Consider the following 19,536-nt stretch of genomic DNA (forward strand, 5'->3'; position numbering starts at 1 on the left):
TATTCTCTGCACTCGGTGTCAGTCTCGCTAACGTGCGCGACCCTCTAGCTAACCATGGCTACGACGGCCAACGAAGTTGCAAAACAAGAAGATTTCTGCCTGGGATACACACCCCGTGTGTGCGGCATGCCTGGGTTTATCTCACGCTCAGGCTGCCTTGACACCCGCACAAGACTATATCCACTGCGCGGCTTTCCCACGCAAACTACTCCGCAGGCTAGCTCGCCAGGCTAACCTGTCGGGCGGCGACCCTTTGCTGTGTGAGGCTGCTGCGGCACAAGGAGAAACTGAGATGCCCGATGATTTGGCCGCAACGCCAGGGCCGAGCTGGGCAGAGGCAGACCCTCAGCCCATCGCGACCGCTTTCCCGTCGCTGGAGGCACACGGAAATCGTGTGTTTTTCCCCGATGCTGGAGTCACCTGGGGAGGAGATGCTAACGAGGACGGAGATGAGTCAGCTGACTCGGAGCTCCTGCTGTCTGACGACGGCGAGGAGGATGATTCCACCTCCTTGGCTAGCATCAGCTGGGCTGCGAAGCCCTCGGCTACCGGCGAGGTTGAAAAACCGACACCGCCGTCTCCCCTGGAGCTCGACATGCAGGACATGTGCAAGTGCGCAGCCGCTAGGCTCAGCATCCCGTGGCCCGCCATACAAACAGAGGTTGTAAAGTCTCGTTTTGACGGTAAGAAATTGCCGAAGGCGAAGAAGACGGGGAAGCATGTGTTGTCTGTTTTCCCTGAGCTACTCGATGAGATAGCGGTGACGTGGAAAGCAAATCCTTACAGCGAGAAACACCCCATCGTGGGGAGCTCCCTGCTGGATTGTGAGGGGATGGAGTCTATCGGCCTCCGCCAGATGCCACAAGTGGAGCCGTTGGTGGCGAGCCATCTTCACCCGAAGACGTCTCTGTCCTCATCTGCCCCATCTCTCCCCTCCAAAACGGACCGCTTCCAGTCCAGCCTTACAGATAAGTGCTACAAGGCAGCAGCTCTGTCAGTAAGAGCCCACAACGCCTCTTCTATGCTAATGGCTTACCAAGCTGAGCTAGAGGAGGACATGACAGCTAAACCAGATACCACAATGTGGGAAGAAATCTGCGTTATAACTGACCACGTCCTCCGCTTCCACAAGGTAGCCATACAGGCTACTGGGAGAGCCATGGGCCTCATGGTTCTTCAGGAGTGAGCACGCTGGCTCGGGCTCACCAACCTGACGACTAAGGAAAAAAAGGAACTCCTCGACACCCCTGTCGTCCCTCACGGTCTCTTCGGTGCGGCTGTTACATCCATGCAGAGGAGATGTGAGGAGAAAAAGAAAGATGATGAGGCTCTGAAACTCTGCCTGCCGAGGAGGGCCCAGCACGCCACCCCAGCAGCGCCGCGCCAGTCATTCGCGCAGGCAGCGTCTCGCCCGGTCCCCGCTTTCAGGATTCCCAAAGTGCCTAAGACGCAGGCAGCCCCCCAGGCTGCCGGGGCCCGTAAGAATCCATGGACTCGGAAGCAGTCTCCCCAGGCCAGACCTCAAGCGGCCCCTCCTCCTCCCCCCGCTGCCGCGATCGTGAGGAGGAAGAAGCGGCCGGCCTGACAGCCTCTCCTCTAGGCGGGAGCGAACCCAGTTTCCCCCCTTCATGGGCCACCCTGCCACCTCCCAGCTCCGTTCCAGAGCAAGTTCAACGGGACATGTTCCACACAGAGTGCTTAACTCGGGCCGGCGTTCCTGTCACCGGACCCGCCAGAGGGAAAGAGAGCCACAGTTCGCAGTGTTGTTTGACAAGCACTTCTCTCATGCATTCTGTATTAAAAAAGCCCCGACACACGCATCCAGGCAGTTTGCCGAGGGCGCTGTTGAGTGTTGCAAAACACATGAAAAAATCAAACATGCTGAAAAACAGAGCACCGTCTGCCATAACGCAGCCCGTGGAGACTCGCGTTTCCACGGCTGTGATGATGCAGATGAGCCTGTCACCTCGCTCGCCTGTGACAGAGGTGACGGGACACCGAAATGGCGTATGTTTCGCGCTGCGACCACAAGGGGGCGCCAAAACGCCGTATTCGGTGGAGTGGCCAGTGAGCGCTCTGTCTCTCCACATGAAGAGCTGGGCCACCTGCACTCAGTCAGCATGGGTGCTGAGGACATTGAAAAAGGGCTACAGACTGCAATTCAGTGTCGCTCCACCACAATTCAAGGAAATTGTTTACTCTCATGCTCTGGGCGAGTCTGCCAGTTTTCTCCTGGAGGAAATTTCCACCACCCCGCTCAGGAAAAAGGGCATTCGGGTGGCCGCGTACATCGACGATTGGCTGGTGGCAGCCCCGACCCGCCAGGGAGCGACTTGTCACACAAATGCTCTCATACACCACCTGGAGAGTTTGGGTTTCCAGATAAACGTGGAAAAGAGCACATTGACGCCAACTCAATGCATTACTTTCATAGGGCTCAGCCTAGACTCCCTTCGGGTGAGGGCTTTTCAGTCATCCCTTGCACTGTTTCGCAGAGGCAACACAGTGACCCTTAAACAGTGCCAGAGGCTGCTCGGTCTGATGGCTTCTTCTCTAGTGGCGATAACACTGGGACGCCTGCACATGAGAGGCTTTCAGCGCTGGGTGGGCTCGCGGGGACTGGACCCTCACCGAGACGGCCACCGTCGCGTGAGAGTCTCTGCAGACTGTTCACTCGCTCTCCGCGAGGGGAAGAGGCCAGGTTTCTTGGCTCAGGGCATTGCCATGGGGGCAGTTTCAGCCAGGAAGGTGATTTCCACAGATGCCTCTCTTTCGGGCTGGGGGGCCACCCACGAGGGCAGAACAGTGAATGGGGAATGGGGCCCTCACATGCGCTCCGCCCACATGAACTGTCTGGAACTGCTGGCGGTTCACCTGTCGCTAAAACACTTTCTCCCTTGGCTGAGAGGTCATCATGTTTTAGTGAGGTCGGACAATTCCACCGTTGTGGCCTACATCAACAGACAGGGGGGTCTGGGGTCCCCCAAGTTACACACACTGGCACACAGACTGATAGTCTGGAGCACTGTCCACCTGCTGTCACTGAGAGCAACTCACGTGCCGGGGATCTTGAACTTTGGAGCAGATCTTCTCTCCAGGGGCAACCCGCTGTATGGGGACTGGAAGCTTCACCCAAAGGTGGTGAAGCAGATCTGTCATGATCCACCTGATCCCCACGTACAGACAGAGGCTGAAGCTCTCCAAACCTGTCGTGAGGACCAAAAAACTGTGGAGCAACGAGGCTGTGGAGGAGCTTCGCACGTGTTTGGAGACCACAGACTGGGACACAATGAAGGCTGCTTCTAACAGCTTGGACGAGTTTACGGACACTGTCACCTCCTATATCCACTTCTGTGAGGACAGCATTGTGCCATCACGCACCAGGGTGAGTTATAACAATGACAAACCCTGGTTTACTCCTAAACTCAAAAAGCTGTGGCTGGAAAAGAGTAAGGCGTTCAGAAGCGGAGACAGGGACTGCTACAGAGAGGCCAAGTACAGGTTCACTAAAGAAGTGGACATTGCCAAACATCAGCACTCTGAGAAGATGCAGCAGCAGATCTCAGAGAATGACTCGGCCTCTGTGTGGAAAGGTTTTAGGAATATTACAAACTACAAGCCTAAAACCCCCCACTCCACTGATGACTTGCTCTTAGCCAACACCCTTAACGACTTCTACTGCCGTTTTGACGAGCCATCAGGCAGCCTTCACACCTCCAACGACCCCAACAATAGAGGCACTTTGGACACTCATTCCCCCACCTCTCCCCCCTCCATAGAGCCATCACCACCTTCAAACTGTTCACCTGCAACACCCGCCCCCTCACCCCACACAAAAGAGGATTTCACACCACCTCCTCCGACCACAACTCTTCATATTCATGAAGCAGATGTGAGGAAGCAGTTTAGGAGTCTGAATGCTCGGAAAGCTCCCGGCCCAGACGGTGTGTCTCCTGCCACCCTCAGACACTGTGCAAACGAGCTGGCCCCAGTGTTTTCTGGCATCTTCAACTCCTCACTGCAGGCATGTCATGTGCCTGCCTGCTTCAAGTCCTCTACCATAATCCCTGTCCCCAAGAAACCTAGGATCACTGGACTAAATGACTACAGACCCGTGGCTCTGACATCTGTGGTCATGAAGTCATTTGAGCGCCTAGTTCTCTCCCATCTCAAGACCCTCACGGCCCCCCTCCTGGACCCCCTGCAGTTTGCATATAGAGCCAACAGGTCTGTAGACGACGCCATCAACATGGCCCTACACTTCATCCTGCAGCATCTGGACTCCCCAGGAACCTACGCCAGGATCCTGTTTGTGGACTTCAGCTCTGCCTTCAACACCATCCTTCCAGACCATCTCCGAGGCAAGCTTTCCCAGATGAATGTGCCTGATCCCATCTGCCGGTGGATCACTGACTTCCTGACGGACAGGAAGCAGCACGTGAGGCTGGGAAAGAATGTCTCGGACTCCCGGACCATCAGCACCGGCTCCCCTCAGGGCTGTGTTCTTTCTCCTCTGCTCTTCTCCCTGTACACCAACTGCTGCACCTCCACCCACCAGTCTGTCAAGCTAATCAAGTTCGCAGATGACACCACCGTCATTGGGCTCATCTCGGACGGGGACGAGTCTGCCTACAGGAGGGAGGTTGAACGTCTGGTGTCTTGGTGCAGCCACAACAACCTGGTGCTGAATGCCCAGAAGACAGTGGAGATTATTGTGGACTTCAGGAAGCACACAGCCCCACTCCCCCCCATCATCCTGACTGACACCCCCATCACCTCTGTGGACTCATTCCGCTTCCTGGGTACCACCATCACCCAGGACCTGAAGTGGGAGCCCACCATCACCTCCGTCATCAAGAAAGCCCAGCAGAGGATGTACTTCCTGAGGCAGCTGAAGAAATTCAACCTGCCAACACGGACGATGATGCAATTCTACACTGCAATCATCGAGTCCATCCTCACCTCCTCCATCACCGTGTGGTACGCTGGAGCCACTATCAGGGACAAACAGAGACTGCAGCGTGTTGTGCGCTCTGCTGAGAAGGTGATTGGCTGCAGACTCCCATCTCTGCAGGACCTGTACACCTCCAGGACACTGCGGCGTGCAGCCCGGATCTCAGCTGACCCTTCTCACCCTGGACACAGTCTGTTTGACCTGCTCCCCTCAGGCAGGAGGCTCCGGTCCATTCGCACCAGAACCTCTCGCCACAAGAACAGTTTCTTCCCCTCTGCTGTTGGACACATGAACAATAACCACATGATTGTCCCCGCCACTAACACATGACCCTACGCTGTGTCACTGCATCATTTCATGTTTGGCACTGATCACCACCTGCACTCATGTATATATCTTTCTACGTAGCACTCATAATTCTTATTCTCATGTATATATCTCATGTATATCTCATGCACATATCTTTCTTTCTACATAGCACTTTAATTCTTATTGTCTGCACTGAAGCACCGCAGCAATTTCCTAATGTTGTAAACCTCAACATCTGGCAATAAACCCATTCTGATTCTGATTCTGATTCTGATCTGGCTGCGATTCGGTCAGGCGACCGTGGACGTTTATGCATCCAGGGAGAATGCTCAGTGTCCCCTGTTTTACTCGCTGCACGATCAGAGAGCTCCACTCGGGGTGGATGCTCTAGCTCACGAGTGGCCGAGAACCCTCCTCTATGCTTTTCCCCCAGTGGCCCTCATTTCTCCAACTCTGGCCAGAGTGAGGGAGAGAAGTCACTATATGATCCTGATGGCCCCGCACTGGCCAGGGAAACACTGGCTGGCGGAGATTTTTCAGCAGCTGTGCGGCCCACCTTGGCCGTTACCACTACGCAGAGACCTCCTGCCTCAGGCGCAGGGGGAAATATTCCACCCCCACCCAGAGAGGCTAGCTCTATGGGCTTGGCCCGTGAGTGGTTTAACCTGAACACGGTGGGGCTCCCTCATAGTGTTATCGACACTATTCAGTGTTCCCGAGCATCGTCTACTCGGACGCTATATGAGCACAAGTGGCGTGTGTTTGAAAGCTGGTGCTTAGGATCACAGGCCATCCCTTTTCAGTGCTCTGTGGCTGTGATTCTGTCATTTCTTCAGGCCCTGATTGATAAGGGTAAAGCCTTCTCCACCATCAAGGTGTATTTGGCAGCAATTTCGGCCTGCCATATTGGTTTTGAGGGAAAGACTGTTGGCCAGCATCCCTTAATATGCCGTTTCATGAAGGGTGCACGGCGTAAATTGCCTACGTCTAGGCCGTTGGCTCCATCGTGGGACCTGCCCACAGTATTGGCTGCGCTCTCCTGTTGCCCATTTGAACCCCTGGAACAGGTTGAGTTAAAATTTCTGTCCTTGAAGACGGCTCTTTTGATTGCTTTAGCTTCTGCTAAACGTGTGGGAGAGATCCACGCTCTCTCAGTGCATCAGTCATGCATTCAGTTCTCCTCGGATAATACGAGGGTCAGTATGCGGCTCAATCCTGCCTTTGTCCCGAAGGTTGTCAGCACATGTTCCCCTATAGAACTGCCGGCCTTTTGCCCACCGCCTTTCTCCTCAGAGGAGCAACAGCGGCTGCATACCTTGTGTCCGGTCCGTGCCCTGCGCATTTACATGGACCGAACCCAGAGTGTCAGACAAAGTGACCAGCTGTTCGTGTCCTGGGCTAAACCACATATGGGAAAGCCTGTGTCTAAACAGCGCCTCTCCCATTGGATAGTAGGAGCAATAGGGCTTCGGAGCGTGATGTCACGGGGGTGGGCGTGGAAAGGATTTTGGCCCGATTCACCATTTTGGGGGTCTAAGCTAGGAGCGATAGCATAGCCATGGTTCGTACTTGCTGTGTGCTCGGCTGCAATGTTCGATCTTACGACCGGCACGGGAATAAGGTTGGATTGTCTTTTTATGCTTTCCCAACCTGGAAGCGACATGAGGCAGCTCGTGTATCGATGTTACCAAACGAAGGCGTCTAGCCTGGATAGCAGCCGTGAGACGAGCTGATATCAAGTTCTGTTATGTCTCCAGATATCAGCTGGTGTGCTCACGACATTTTCATTCCGGTAAGTTCTAAATATGTTCTTATCACACTTTATAGCTGAATAATATTACCGTTGATGGTCTCGGAAGTTATAGAAATTGCGATCAAACATCGAATGGAGTGACTTTGCAGACATATGTGCTATGTAACGATTCGCTAATTGTTTCGCACAACTGTAGGGAAGCCTGCCTATGAAATGGATCAAACATACCATTCTGGGCTCTTGTGTTGCAGTCTTGTGCGTTCCTCAATAGCTTCTGCCTGTTCTTCAGTTACTTTAGCTGTGTTTATGTACTTTACGCAGTGCAGTTGTAGCTCGGTAAGGCCAAGGGACTGTGCACCTGTGCTGTGCAAACACGCCAGAGACAGTGGTAATGTGGATGACTGTACAGTGTGTGATGTGTAGTATTTCTCCAATCCAGACAAACACACTGCTTTATTGTGTTTTTGAAGTGTGTCTAACACTGGTGACAACTCCTCAAACGTAGCAGAGGGAATCTTTCTTTTTGAAGGACGGCTTCTTCTGCCTTTCACCACAGACGGTCCGTTTATATTTTCATCAAGAGGGAGGACACTGATTGGCGTTAATAATTTGCCCGATTATCAATGTGTTAATTTGCATCTACTATACAATTATGGGCACATAATATGATAACGATATTTTAACAGTTCAATGATAAAGATTTAACATTAATTATGGTGGGGGGTGGAAAATGGCTATTTCACTCGATGCACTCCAGCTGACTTACCTTGGTATGAATGACGACGTACTCAGATTTTGGCGGCTTGAAAATAGCCAAATCTTGCACCCAGCCATTTGTAAATTGGATATGCGCCTCCAGTGACTTGTAATTACGAAACTGGTTCGCAGTGTAAGCACTTACTCCACAAACAAGATAGGTGAAGATATCGGGGTAGGACAGTGGCGGTAAGTCGTCTGGGTCTTTACTCCACTGCCGTATGCCGTATGGGTCCAGATTTGCGATGCACTCTATTTTTTTCAAATACCGCTGCTTCGCCTCTGGACACAATCGATCTCTATACCGTCCGTTTTCTTTCGAGCTGCTTTTAAGCATGTTTCTTGTCGTAGTCGCCGTTCCAATACAGTGTATTTGTTTGGATCGTAGACCCCGAAAATGGAGCTGCGCTTCCACAATGCATTGCGGCGTGACGTCAACTCCGAAGCCCTAGTTGAGCTTCTGATGAGGTCACGCAGGAGGCGTTCCCATAGTGAGACACTCACTCATGCTACTCAGAGAACCGGGGTTATATACATAACCTTAAGTTTTGTGGCTTTGGTTCACTTCACCTCACTCTTCCCCATTCTTGTCATTAAATCAGGCCGTTCTGCAACCACGGCAGCCATTCACTCTATGGCTTTATTCATGGTGTATTTTACCCCTTCACCAAAGGCCGTTCTCGTTTCCAACATTATATTTGCAGTGTTCGTTTATCTATCAATATCTGCGGAGTATGGTTTTGTACCGAGTATCCTATTTTCTAAAGCACAGCATGTAAAGGGTAGCTCGCTTAGCAGGATGCTAGCATGTAGCGCTTAGTGAGACACGCCTCAGATGAGTTGAGCAAAGACCCCGTCTGTGTACTTTATACGTGAGCAACAGATTTAAATAAAATTAATGTTTCAAAAGGCAAACTTGAAGATAAAAAAAACAATATACTTACCGGAGAACCGCCAGGGTTTGCCGCTGCCATCTTGCTGCTCCTAAATTCAAAACTGCCTCTGCAGACAGGCAGGGGAGGCGTGGAAATTGTCTTTGAGTTAGTCAAACGTTTTCCTTAGTTCGAGTAGATGATAAAATGAAAGAAAAATGAATGGGATTTTAAGTAGGACTAGGCGTTCTGTAATGATCTTTATTTAGGAGAAAAACTTAATCACTCACCTTTAAACAGCTCTCTTTTAGGAGACACACTGCTGGCTAACGGTGTCATGTGATCAAACAGCGTAATTTAATTGGCTGAGAGCCGCTCGACTCGATCTAGTGCTGATTGCTCTGGCTTGGGTCATTCAAGTTCATCACTTTTGCAGGTGAATTTTTGCAGGTGAATATTTGATGGTGAATTTTTTTGCAGGTGAATATTTGATGGTGAATGTTTTGCAGGTGAATTTTTGGTGGCTTGTCTTTTTATTACCAGTTAACAATATAAAACAGTATAAATCTTAGGAACTTTGGAAGCACAATCAAGCCAGCCCTCACGAGGTATTATGATAAGAGAAACTGAGAACCAAATTCAGAATAGAAGTCCTTTAGAATTGGCTGTTTTTTCATCTCAGTTCAGAATACTATTAAAAGGAAACATCTTGTTTCCACAGACTAATTTGACCTTAGATCAACTGTACACATCATCACAGTGGTATTCAGTCAATATCGAGTCAGTCTGATTTTAGATTTCAAAATTATATCCCTTGAACTTGCATATGAGTCACTTTCGTATGAATTCAGAAACTTATTGTTTCCGCAAAATAATTTGGCGTTAGATAAACAGCATACGCCCACACAGTAGTCTAAGTGGAACAAATGGAAGAAAAAAATATGTCGGCCCCACATGCAGAAACTGAGTAACATTTATAACACAAATAACAATATAATTGTAGCTATAATGTAATTACTGAATTTAATACAGCACTGTGTCACATTACTTTGTTACTGGAAATTTTAATATGATTACAGTAACAAATTACTTTGTAATAAGCTAACACTGGTAACAACACCAAAACAATGATGTGTTCTTTCAGTTAATATACACGATATATCAGACACATAGATTATGAGAGCTGACTGGGCTATAGACTCCTATACAACTGGACTTATCTTTTCACTGAGATAAATCATCCTTTCATGGTCATTAAAAAATACAATAAAGGCACTTTTAGATAGGCTTTGCTTTTCAGCCCAAGTGATGTCCATCATTTGCATCCAGTCTTTATAATATCATACACGGGAGGATGCAGTCTGTCATGTTTCTGCTGGAAGGGACAAACTGGGACTTGATATCCACTACATAAATGCCTTCAAAGGTAAGTTGGTCTTTAGTTTGGATTAGATTTGGAGTTTGTCACTTTGTCTTTTGTCACTCACTTGGTATGCCTCTGCAATTCAGGTCGGGGCATTTTCATGACTGTTCCATTCCAAAAAGGAGACTTCCTTTTGGAATACAGAGGTAAACTCATAACAAAAGAAGAATGTGAGCGGAGACACAGAGTTTATCATGACAGCCTGAAGGTGTTCATGTTTGAATTCAAGTTTGATGGAAAACTCTGGTGGTGCGTATTATATCAGTGTAGTTTGATTAAGATTAAATTACACATTGCTTTTGATTTATGAAAAAAAAGCTTCCTAACTAACTAGTTAAGCTAATACTTTTTTGCCTAACCCCACAGTGTGGATGCATCTCAAGAAGATGGGTCATTAGGCAGACTTGTCAACGACAACCACATCAGTCCAAGTGCTAAGATGAAAATATTAAATATCAATGGAAAGCCCCATCTATGCTTATTTGCAAGCAGAGACATAAGTCCAGGTGAAGAAATAGACTATAATTATGGTGACTCGGATTGGCTCTGGAGATGCAAGGTATTTCTACAATTGTACTTTTTGGAACTGATAAATTGCATACCGTAAGCCATTTTTACATTTGTACCTACTCAAATTGGCTTAACGTGACTTAGGGCATCTAGTTTTTCACTGAAATTGAGTATCACCTACTGTGCCTGGGGTCACTATAGCAATGCAGCCGAGCATCCAGTGATATAAATGCCACAGCAAGCATGGACGTCAAGGTGACAAAATGCCTGCTGCTCAGTCTATACTTTAGTGTTCAATTCAGGGATCACGCTGTTAATTTTGGTCGCTATTTCAAACATTTCAGAGTTTCAAAAATGATGGCTTGGATTTTCACGAAGGAGGCGCACTCATAACTTATCGAGTGACACCATTGACCAGCCACCTGGTGGCATTCAGTCTATGTCAAATTTTCTGATCACTTTGGATCACTTGGAACCTTGGTGTAGTTACTGAAAAACTACATGGTACTATAACCTACTGGAAAAACAGGGGTAGGTACTAATGGAAAACAGGCAATTGTGATGGCTGCCACATCAAAGCCCTCTAAAAGCACTAAAAAAAAATATCAGCAGGTATGCAGAAATAAAAAATGGCTTTCGGTTTCTAAATTTTAACAGTGATTGATGTTTAATGTGATTCTACACAGCAAAATCTCCAGTGTTAAATTAACACTGGAGAGTGTCTATAAGGGTCCACACCTCTGAGTGTTAAATACAACACTGTTGAGTGTTAAATTAACACTTTTGACAGTGTTATATGTTTAAAAGTAACCTAGTCAGTTTTGAAGATTAACAATGGCTAACACTGAGCAGTGCTGATTTTCTAACACTGGAAAATAACTCAAAATGTTAGAAATATTCCAGTGTTAGAAAATCAGCACTGCTCAGTGTTAGCCATTGTTAATCTTCAAAACTGACTAGGTTACTTTTAAACATATAACACTGTCAAAAGTGTTAATTTAACACTCAACAGTGTTGTGTGGACCCATATAGACACTCTCTAGTGTTAATTTAACACTGGAGATTTTGCTGTGTAGCCTCTTTAGTTAGATTCATTTTAAATTTTGTCCCTCGAAGATAAATGGGCCCTAGTGACAGTTCGTTGCTGCTACAGGTGATTGTTTTACTCCTTTAGCAATGGCTTAAAAAATAAAGAAATCACACTGACTATTTGTCTCTTAATCATAGGGCCTTAAATTCTCTATACATGACAGTGAATATTTTAAAGACATTAGCTTGAAACTTATCTTTCTCATACAGTTTATTTAATGTTTCAAAAGCCTCTTCAAAAATGCACAGAACTTTCCTTTTCTATCTGTTACACACGAAGACTGAGACCAGCCAGATTCAGAAGACTGTGAGCTGCCTAAAGCCGCAACCAAACAGCTTTCCAAACAATGATCTGGACCTGAAACATCCAGAGCCTGAAAGGGTAAATATAATCCAGTGTACCACTTAATGAACTAATTTAATCTATCATCATTCTTTATGGATGCTGTGTGTGTGTGTGTGTGTGTGTGTGTGTGTGTGTGTGTGTGTGTGTGTGTGTGTGTGTGTGTGTGTGTGTGTGTGTGTGTTTGGCAGTCACCTGGGTGTGATGTGATTTACATGGACGACGTTTATTAGTTGATATCTGCAACTGAATTGAAAACACCTCACCTTTCCAACTGTCCAAAACAAATAAATGTTGCAATATTTTGCTAACAGTTTCACAATCATAGTCTGGTGTGCACAACAATATCATCTTTGGACAAGTGCATTCAGTGTGTGGGACCGGTTTCCTCCCTCAAGTGGCTTGGCTATAAGTGCAAAGGTGAGACATTTAGTGAATAGGTACAGTATATAGTAAAAAGCATTAATAGAGTTCAACAAGTTAAGACTAGCTGAAATGAACACTGCTCCCTTTTTAATTAATGGGTGGTCACGTCTAATTAAAGAAATGTAGTATTACCTCATTGGTGCAGGACCTTGTAAAAATGGTATACTTGGGATTGTCCTCAATTCCCCATTCCATAACATAAACTGCTCAAAATAATAAAGGGAACACTTAAACAATGCGATGTTACTCCAAGTCAGTCACACTTCTGTGAAATCAAACTGTTCACTTAGGAAGTAACACTGACAACCAGTTTCACATGCTGTTTTGCAAATAGAGTAGACAACAAGTGGAAATTATAGTCAATTCACCATAATAAAGGACTGGTTCTGCAGGTGGTGACCACAGACCACTTCTCAGCACCTATGCTTTCTGGCTGATGTTATGGTCACTTTTGAATGCTGGCGGTGATTTCATTTTAGTGGTAGCATGAGACAGTCTACAACCCACACAAGTGGCTCAGGTAGTGCAGCTCATCTAGCGTAGCACATCAATGTGAGCTGTGGCAAGGTTTGCTGTGTCTGTTAGTGTAGTGTCCAGAGCATGGAGGTGCTACCTGGATGTGGAGTAGGCCATAGGATGGCAACAACCCAGCAGCAGGACCGCTACCTCCACCTTTGTGCAAGGAGGAACAAGAGGATCCCTGCAAAATGACCTCAAACAGGCCACAAATGTGCATCTGTCTGCTCAAATGGTCAGAAACTGACTTCATGAGGGTGGCTTGAGGGTCCAGCGTCCACAGGTGGGGATTGAGCTTGCAGCCCAACACCATGCAGGATGCTTTGCATTTGCCAGAAAGCACAAAGTTTGGCAACTTCGGCACGGGCACCCTATGCTCCTCACAGCTGAAAGGAGGTTCAAACTGAGCACGTGACAGTCTGGAGATGCCGTGGGGAACGTTCTGCTGCCTGCAACATCCTCCAGCATGATCATATTGGCAGTGGGTCAGTAATGGTGAGGGGTGGCATTTCTGTACCTGCCAGAGAGCCTGACTGTCATTGGGTAACAAGATGAGGTCCTCGGACCCTTTGTGAGACCACATGCTGGTGCGTTTGGCCCTGGGGTCCACCTAATGCGAGACGACACTGGACCTCATGTGGCTGGAGTATGTCAGCAGTTCCTCCATGACAAAGGCATTGATGCTATGGACTGGCCCGCCTGTTCCCCAGACCTGAATCCAATTGAGCACATCTGGGACATCATGTCTCACTCCATCCACCACAAACTGTCCAGGGGTTGGCAGATGCTTTAGTCCAGGTCTTGGAGGAGATCCTTCAGGAGACCATCCGCCACCTCATCCCGAGCATGCCCAGGCATTGTAGGGAAGTCATACAGGCATCTGGAGGCCACACACATTCAACTACACACTTTCATGCCATTCAACTACCTAAAGAACAAGGTATTTAATAAGAATAATTCATTCATTCACATCTGGGATGTCCTTTTTTTGGGAGGGGGGGGGGGGGGGATTAGCAGTGTATGTGTAGTCATTAAAATATCCTTAAGTGTGAACAGTTTTGGGGTTTTTTTTCAGCATTTCACATTACTGCAATGCTTTGACAAAAAACTACTTCACTTAAATAGAACTGCAAAGCCAAATAAAGTCTATCAAAATGTGTTTCAGTTTGTTTAGGGGTCTGGCACAAATCCTGCCTTGCAAAATTGGCAAATCAGAATTGTCACCAGTCAACACAGGTGTGTATCAGTGCGCATGCGCCAACCAGCGTGCAGCCTGTTACAGTCGCTCCTGCTTTTCTCTTAGTTTAGCTCTTTTTTCTTACGTATTCTTTTTTTTTTCTGACTTGTATTTTCCTCCGTTTTCTATCTCTTACTCAATCATGTGGATTGAGAGAGTTTTTGTTCTTCTGGTGGCCGTGGAACTGTTACTTTTATCATGGAACGGGACCGCGGCACATCTCCTACACGCACGGACTGTTTACTCCAGAGATCAGCTGATCGCCCTGATGCCGGCCGGCTCGCTGGCCAGGCCCGCAGAAGTGCCCGCAGAAGTACCAGCTGAAATTTGGAGGAAAACACATCGGGGATGCAGAGGTCAAGGACAGAAGAGAAGAAAAAAGGTGACGGTGAGACAGCGGAGGCTCGAAGCGAGGAGGAGGTTTAAACCGTGTCTGCCGTCTATCGTGATGGGAAATGTGCGATCGTTGGCAAGTAAAATCGACGAGCTCTCAGCACTGGTACGGAGTCAGAGGGAATACCGAGAGTGTAGCCTGATGTGTTTCACCGAATCATGGCTGCACCAGGTCATTCCCGATGAGAATGCTTCCGTGGAAGGCTTCCACACTGTTCGGGCGGACAGGGACAGCATCGCTAGCGGTAAGCGTAAAGGAGGTGGGCTTGCTGTTTTAGTTAACAACCGGTGGTGTAACCCTGCCAACATAACAATCAAAGAAAGGATTTGTTGCCCGGACACTGAACTGTGTGCTGTTGGACTCAGGCCGTATTATTTACCCAGGGAATTCTCTCACGTCATCTTGGTGGCTGTTTATGTTCCCCCCTCTGCTAACCCCACAGCTGCATGTGACACTATCCACTCTGCCATAGCTCGGCTACAGACTCAGCACCCGAGTGCCTTTATTGTGATCTCGGGTGACTTCAACCATGTATCACTGGACAATACACTACCAACATTCAAACAATATGTGGACTGTCCCACCAGGGGAGAGAAAACTTTAGACTTACTGTATGCTAACGTCATGGATGCATACAGCTCCTCCTCCCTCCCCCCACTTGGTAGGTCAGATCATAACCTGATTCACCTCACCCCCCGCTATGTGCCAATTGTGAGGAGGGAACCTGTGACCACCAGGACTGTTAGGAGGTGGTCAGAGGAGGCAATAGCGGAACTACAGGGCTGTTTCGAGGTGACCGACTGGGAAACACTCTGTGAGCCTCACGCCGAGGACATCAATGGGCTTACTGAGTGTATCACAGACTACATAACTTTCTGCACCGACTCCATTGTTCCAGCTCAGACTGTTCATTGTTACCCAAATAACAAGCCGTGGGTGACTAAGGACATCAAAGCCCTCCTCAACAACAAGAAGAGGGCTTTCAGAGGGGGCAACAAAGAGGAGGTGAGGAAGGTCCAGGTGTTACTAAAGGACAAGATCAGAGAGGCTAAGGACAATTACAGGAGGAAGCTGGAGTGGAAACTCCAGCAGAACAGCATGAGAGAGGTGTGGAGGGGCATGAAGACCATCACTGGATTCAGGCCAACCAACAGCAGGGGAGCTGAGGGAGGTGAGAATAGAGCCGACGAGTTGAATCTGTTTTTCAATAGATTCGACACCACAGTGTCTGCTCCCACCCCCACAACCTCACCTGCAGTCAGCCTGGAATCCAGAGCCACACCACTGTGCCAGCCTCTCTCTTCACATGTTGCCTCCTGTGAGATTCCTGACACCCCTCCCCCACCCATCACCTTCACTCAATACCAGATTGAGATGCAAATGAGGAGACTTCACTCAGGCAAGTCTGCTGGACCAGACGGAGTGAGTCCCCTTGTCCTCAAGGCCTGTGCCCCCCAGCTGTGTGGAGTCTTTCATAAACTGTTTATGCTGAGTCTGAGTCTGCAGAGGGTCCCGGTGATGTGGAAGACATCATGCCTCGTCCCTGTACCAAAGACGCCTCGTCCCAGTGGCCCCCAGGATTACAGGCCCGTGGCACTGACCTCCCACATCATGAAGACCCTGGAAAGGCTCATCCTGGACCAGCTGCGACCCATAGTAAGACCACATCTGGATCCCCTTCAGTTCGCTTATCAGCCTCGTCTCGGAACAGAGGACGCCATCATCTACCTGCTCAATCGTGTCTACACCCATCTGGACCAGCCGGCGAGCACTGTGAGGGTCATGTTTTTTGACTTTTCCAGTGCTTTCAACACCATCAGGCCGACCCTCCTGGGTGATAAGTTAGCAGCGATGCAGGTGGATGCTTCTCTGGTGTCCTGGATTGTTGATTACCTGACAGGAAGACCACAATATGTACGTCTCCCACAGTGTGTGTCTGACAAGGTGATTAGCAACACAGGGGCACCACAGGGGACTGTCCTCTCCCCCTTCCTCTTCACCCTCTACACCACAGACTTCAGCCACTGCACAGAGACCTGCCATCTTCAGAAGTTTTCTGATGACTCTGCGGTGGTTGGATGCATCAGCAGGGATGATGAGACAGAGTACCGGGCTGTGGTCGACTCCTTTGTCACGTGGTGTGAGCAGAATCATCTGCAGCTCAACGTGGCAAAGACCAAGGAACTGATCGTGGACTTCAGGAAGACCAGGAAACACTTGACCCCTGTTTCAATCCAGGGGGTCAGTGTTGACATTGTGGAGGACTATAAATACCTTGGAGTACACATTGACAATAAACTGGACTGGGCTAAAAACACCACAGCACTTTACAGGAAGGGCCAGAGTCGTCTCTATTTTTTGAGGCGACTGAGGTCCTTCAACATCTGCCAGAAAATGCTGAGGATTTTCTATGAGTCTGTGGTGGCCAGTGCGATCCTCTATGCTGTTGCATGCTGGGGGAGCAGGCTGAGGGTCGCAGATGCCAACAGACTTAATAAACTGATCCGTAAGGCCAGCAATGTTGTGGGGATGGAGCTGGACTCCCTCAAGGTGGTGTCGGAGAGGCGGATGCTGTCCAAGATAAAGACAATGTTGGATAACACCTCCCACCCACTCCATGACATGTTGGTCAGTCACAGGAGCTCGTTCAGTGAGAGACTGAGATTACCGAAAAGCACCACTGAACGACACAGGAAATCATTCCTGCCTGTGGCCATCTCCCTGTACAACGCATCCACTTAACACACTGTTTGCTGCTACAACTACACGTTTCTTTTCCAAATATTTATTTATAAGTGACTTATGTATGTATGTATGTATATATATGTATATATTGTACTATTCTTAGTTAGCGTATTGTCTGTCTTGTCTTAATGTTGGTTTAAAATGGAGCACTGTAACAAAAAATAATTTCCCCCAGGGATCAATAAAGTATTCTGATTCTGATTCTGATTCTGATATCCCATTCATATTTGGCTTGACTTTTTTTCAGTTTATTTTTTACCTGTCTAAAGTATTTATCAATTAAAATAACTTTTATTCTTACATTCCAGAAAGAAGAAATTTCTGAATATTCAGGGGAGGATGGATTGCCACATTCAGTTCTGGATCAAATATCAAGCGATGATGATGGCAACCACAGCATATCAGAAGAAGAATATGTGCCAGATTCAGAGTCATATGATGAAGATTCAGATGAAGACATCTCATTATTGCCAAGCACATCAAAAGGTCTGCTATGGCAAGATGACCTCTCCAAAGCGCATGAACAATCAGATTCAACGAATTTAATCCACAACTTGACAAAGGACAAGCCACAAGATAAAAGTGAGCTTTGCGAAACTGAATCAGAAAAAATCACTTTAAGTAAAAGAAATTACTGCTATTTTTGTGGCAAACCACAAGCTAAAATTTCCCGCCACCTGAAAACGCACAAAACGGCTCCTGATGTTGTGCATGCATTTTCCCTGCCTAGAGACTCAAACGAGCGTAAAAGCCTGTTAGAGAAATTGAAAAATAAGGGAAATTTTAAGCATAATGCTGCAGTTTTGCATGGTGGAGTGGGACCACTGAAAGTGAAGAGAAGACCCAAGATTAAAGCAGTTTGTTGTTGTGTCTGCGTACCGAATTCTCAGTGCATAACATGGAAGAAGCTATTAAGCCTGCTAACTTCCAGAGAGTTGTGCAAGCAGTAAAGAAAGTTTCAGGTTTTGATGAAGAGACACTTAGGCACTTAGACTAAAACAGATATACTTGTGTTTGCTATGCCATAAAACAATAAAAGAAGGTACGACCTCTTCTCGTGACCCCAGGATGTGAGTGTGTATGCCAGAACACTCTGGAAGGCACACAGAGTCTTTACAGACTGCTAAGGATCAGACCTCTATCAACATGCAATTGATTATAAAACTCTAAGCATATATGAGTAAATACTTCTAAGCATAAATGACAATTCAATAATATAAACCTGACATATTCCACTACAGATTACAGAATACATGCCCCAAAATGTATTTTGTAACGTTTTTACCTTACTCAATGAGAGTAACGTATTCTGAATACTTTGGATTACTTAATATATTATCATGCTTTTTACAACTACATGAATGTACAATTGCTGTGTGATTTATTACTATTACTGAAGATCCGCGGCTCCGAACCGTAGTAAAGGGACCTCTGGCTAATACGTGGGGTTCGTGTCGGGCTCGTAGCCGAAAACTAGCTTTACTTTGTTGTCTGGGTCAACTTTGCTTGCGATAGACAGAGAGAGGCGTTGAAAGGCTGCTGCAACGGAACTTATTGTTTCGGAGGAAAACACGAACACAGTGTACAGTTGAGTCTTAATAGCTTACTTACAACTGGGCTCGTCAGGCACTCTTCTTGGCTGCAGTGGTTATTATTATATTTACATGCTTCTAGCTCCCGTTTCTGCTCGATGACAACTCGTACTTTCCACTCTCCTTTTTCTCCCTCCTTGTGCTCACAGACACATAACGGGTATGGCAGTCCATTCTCCCTGCAGCACGGACCACACTGTCCATGAGGCTACATTCTTTAGAGCTATGACTGTAGCATTCTGCCTATTAGCTTAGCACAACAACAACAACAAAAAGGCGCTCTGTCGCTACCCGATCTGTACCGGAAACCCGATCGGTACCCCGCATGCACAAATCTTACGTCACTTCCTCTCTTTGCCAGCATTGCGACATTCAATATATTTGAATGATACGGTTAGCGCCCAGTTAGCTCCTAGCATTTCTCAACATCTCTGCCTCCTTTTCGACTACCAGGACATTTAAACTATGGATAATCCGTATACAAACAAATTCATGCTTTTCTCCGATTGAACAACAGCACCGTAAAATAAGAAGAATGGCGCCTAATTACAGAGTTAATATTACAGACTTTGTAATATGTCACGTGAAGATTCATCAGCCAGATGAAGTGTTTACTG

The 19,536-nt window shown here is 47.4% G+C and overlaps 2 protein-coding genes across 2 annotated transcripts in view; both read left to right on the top strand.

Annotated features, from left to right (window-relative positions):
• LOC146650807 (CD209 antigen-like protein C) overlaps positions 1–19,536 on the top strand; it is a 60,292-nt gene that overhangs the window by 19,275 nt on the left and 21,481 nt on the right. The gene's annotated exons all lie outside the window — the stretch shown is intronic.
• LOC146650809 (N-lysine methyltransferase KMT5A-A-like) lies at positions 9,586–12,075 on the top strand. The gene is made up of 5 exons (XM_085383594.1): positions 9,586–9,611; positions 10,027–10,070; positions 10,154–10,316; positions 10,434–10,626; positions 11,947–12,075. Exons 1-5 carry the CDS (start codon positions 9,586–9,588, stop codon positions 12,073–12,075), a joined length of 555 nt encoding a protein of 184 aa, XP_085239720.1.

This window comes from Rhamphochromis longiceps, linkage group LG16 (genome assembly GCF_057381845.1).
Source record: "Rhamphochromis longiceps isolate RC_006_pf linkage group LG16, R_longiceps_female_GT1.1, whole genome shotgun sequence".
NCBI lineage: Eukaryota > Metazoa > Chordata > Actinopteri > Cichliformes > Cichlidae > Rhamphochromis > Rhamphochromis longiceps.

Bases quoted from the DNA above. Each gene is read 5' to 3' on its own strand.
- LOC146650809 (XM_085383594.1), top strand. From the start codon at position 9,586: ATGTCGGCCCCACATGCAGAAACTGA. The intron at 10,071-10,153 runs GTAAGTTGGTCT...TCTGCAATTCAG, and splicing joins CTACATAAATGCCTTCAAAG to GTCGGGGCATTTTCATGACT. The intron at 10,627-11,946 runs GTATTTCTACAA...TTACACACGAAG, and splicing joins ATTGGCTCTGGAGATGCAAG to ACTGAGACCAGCCAGATTCA.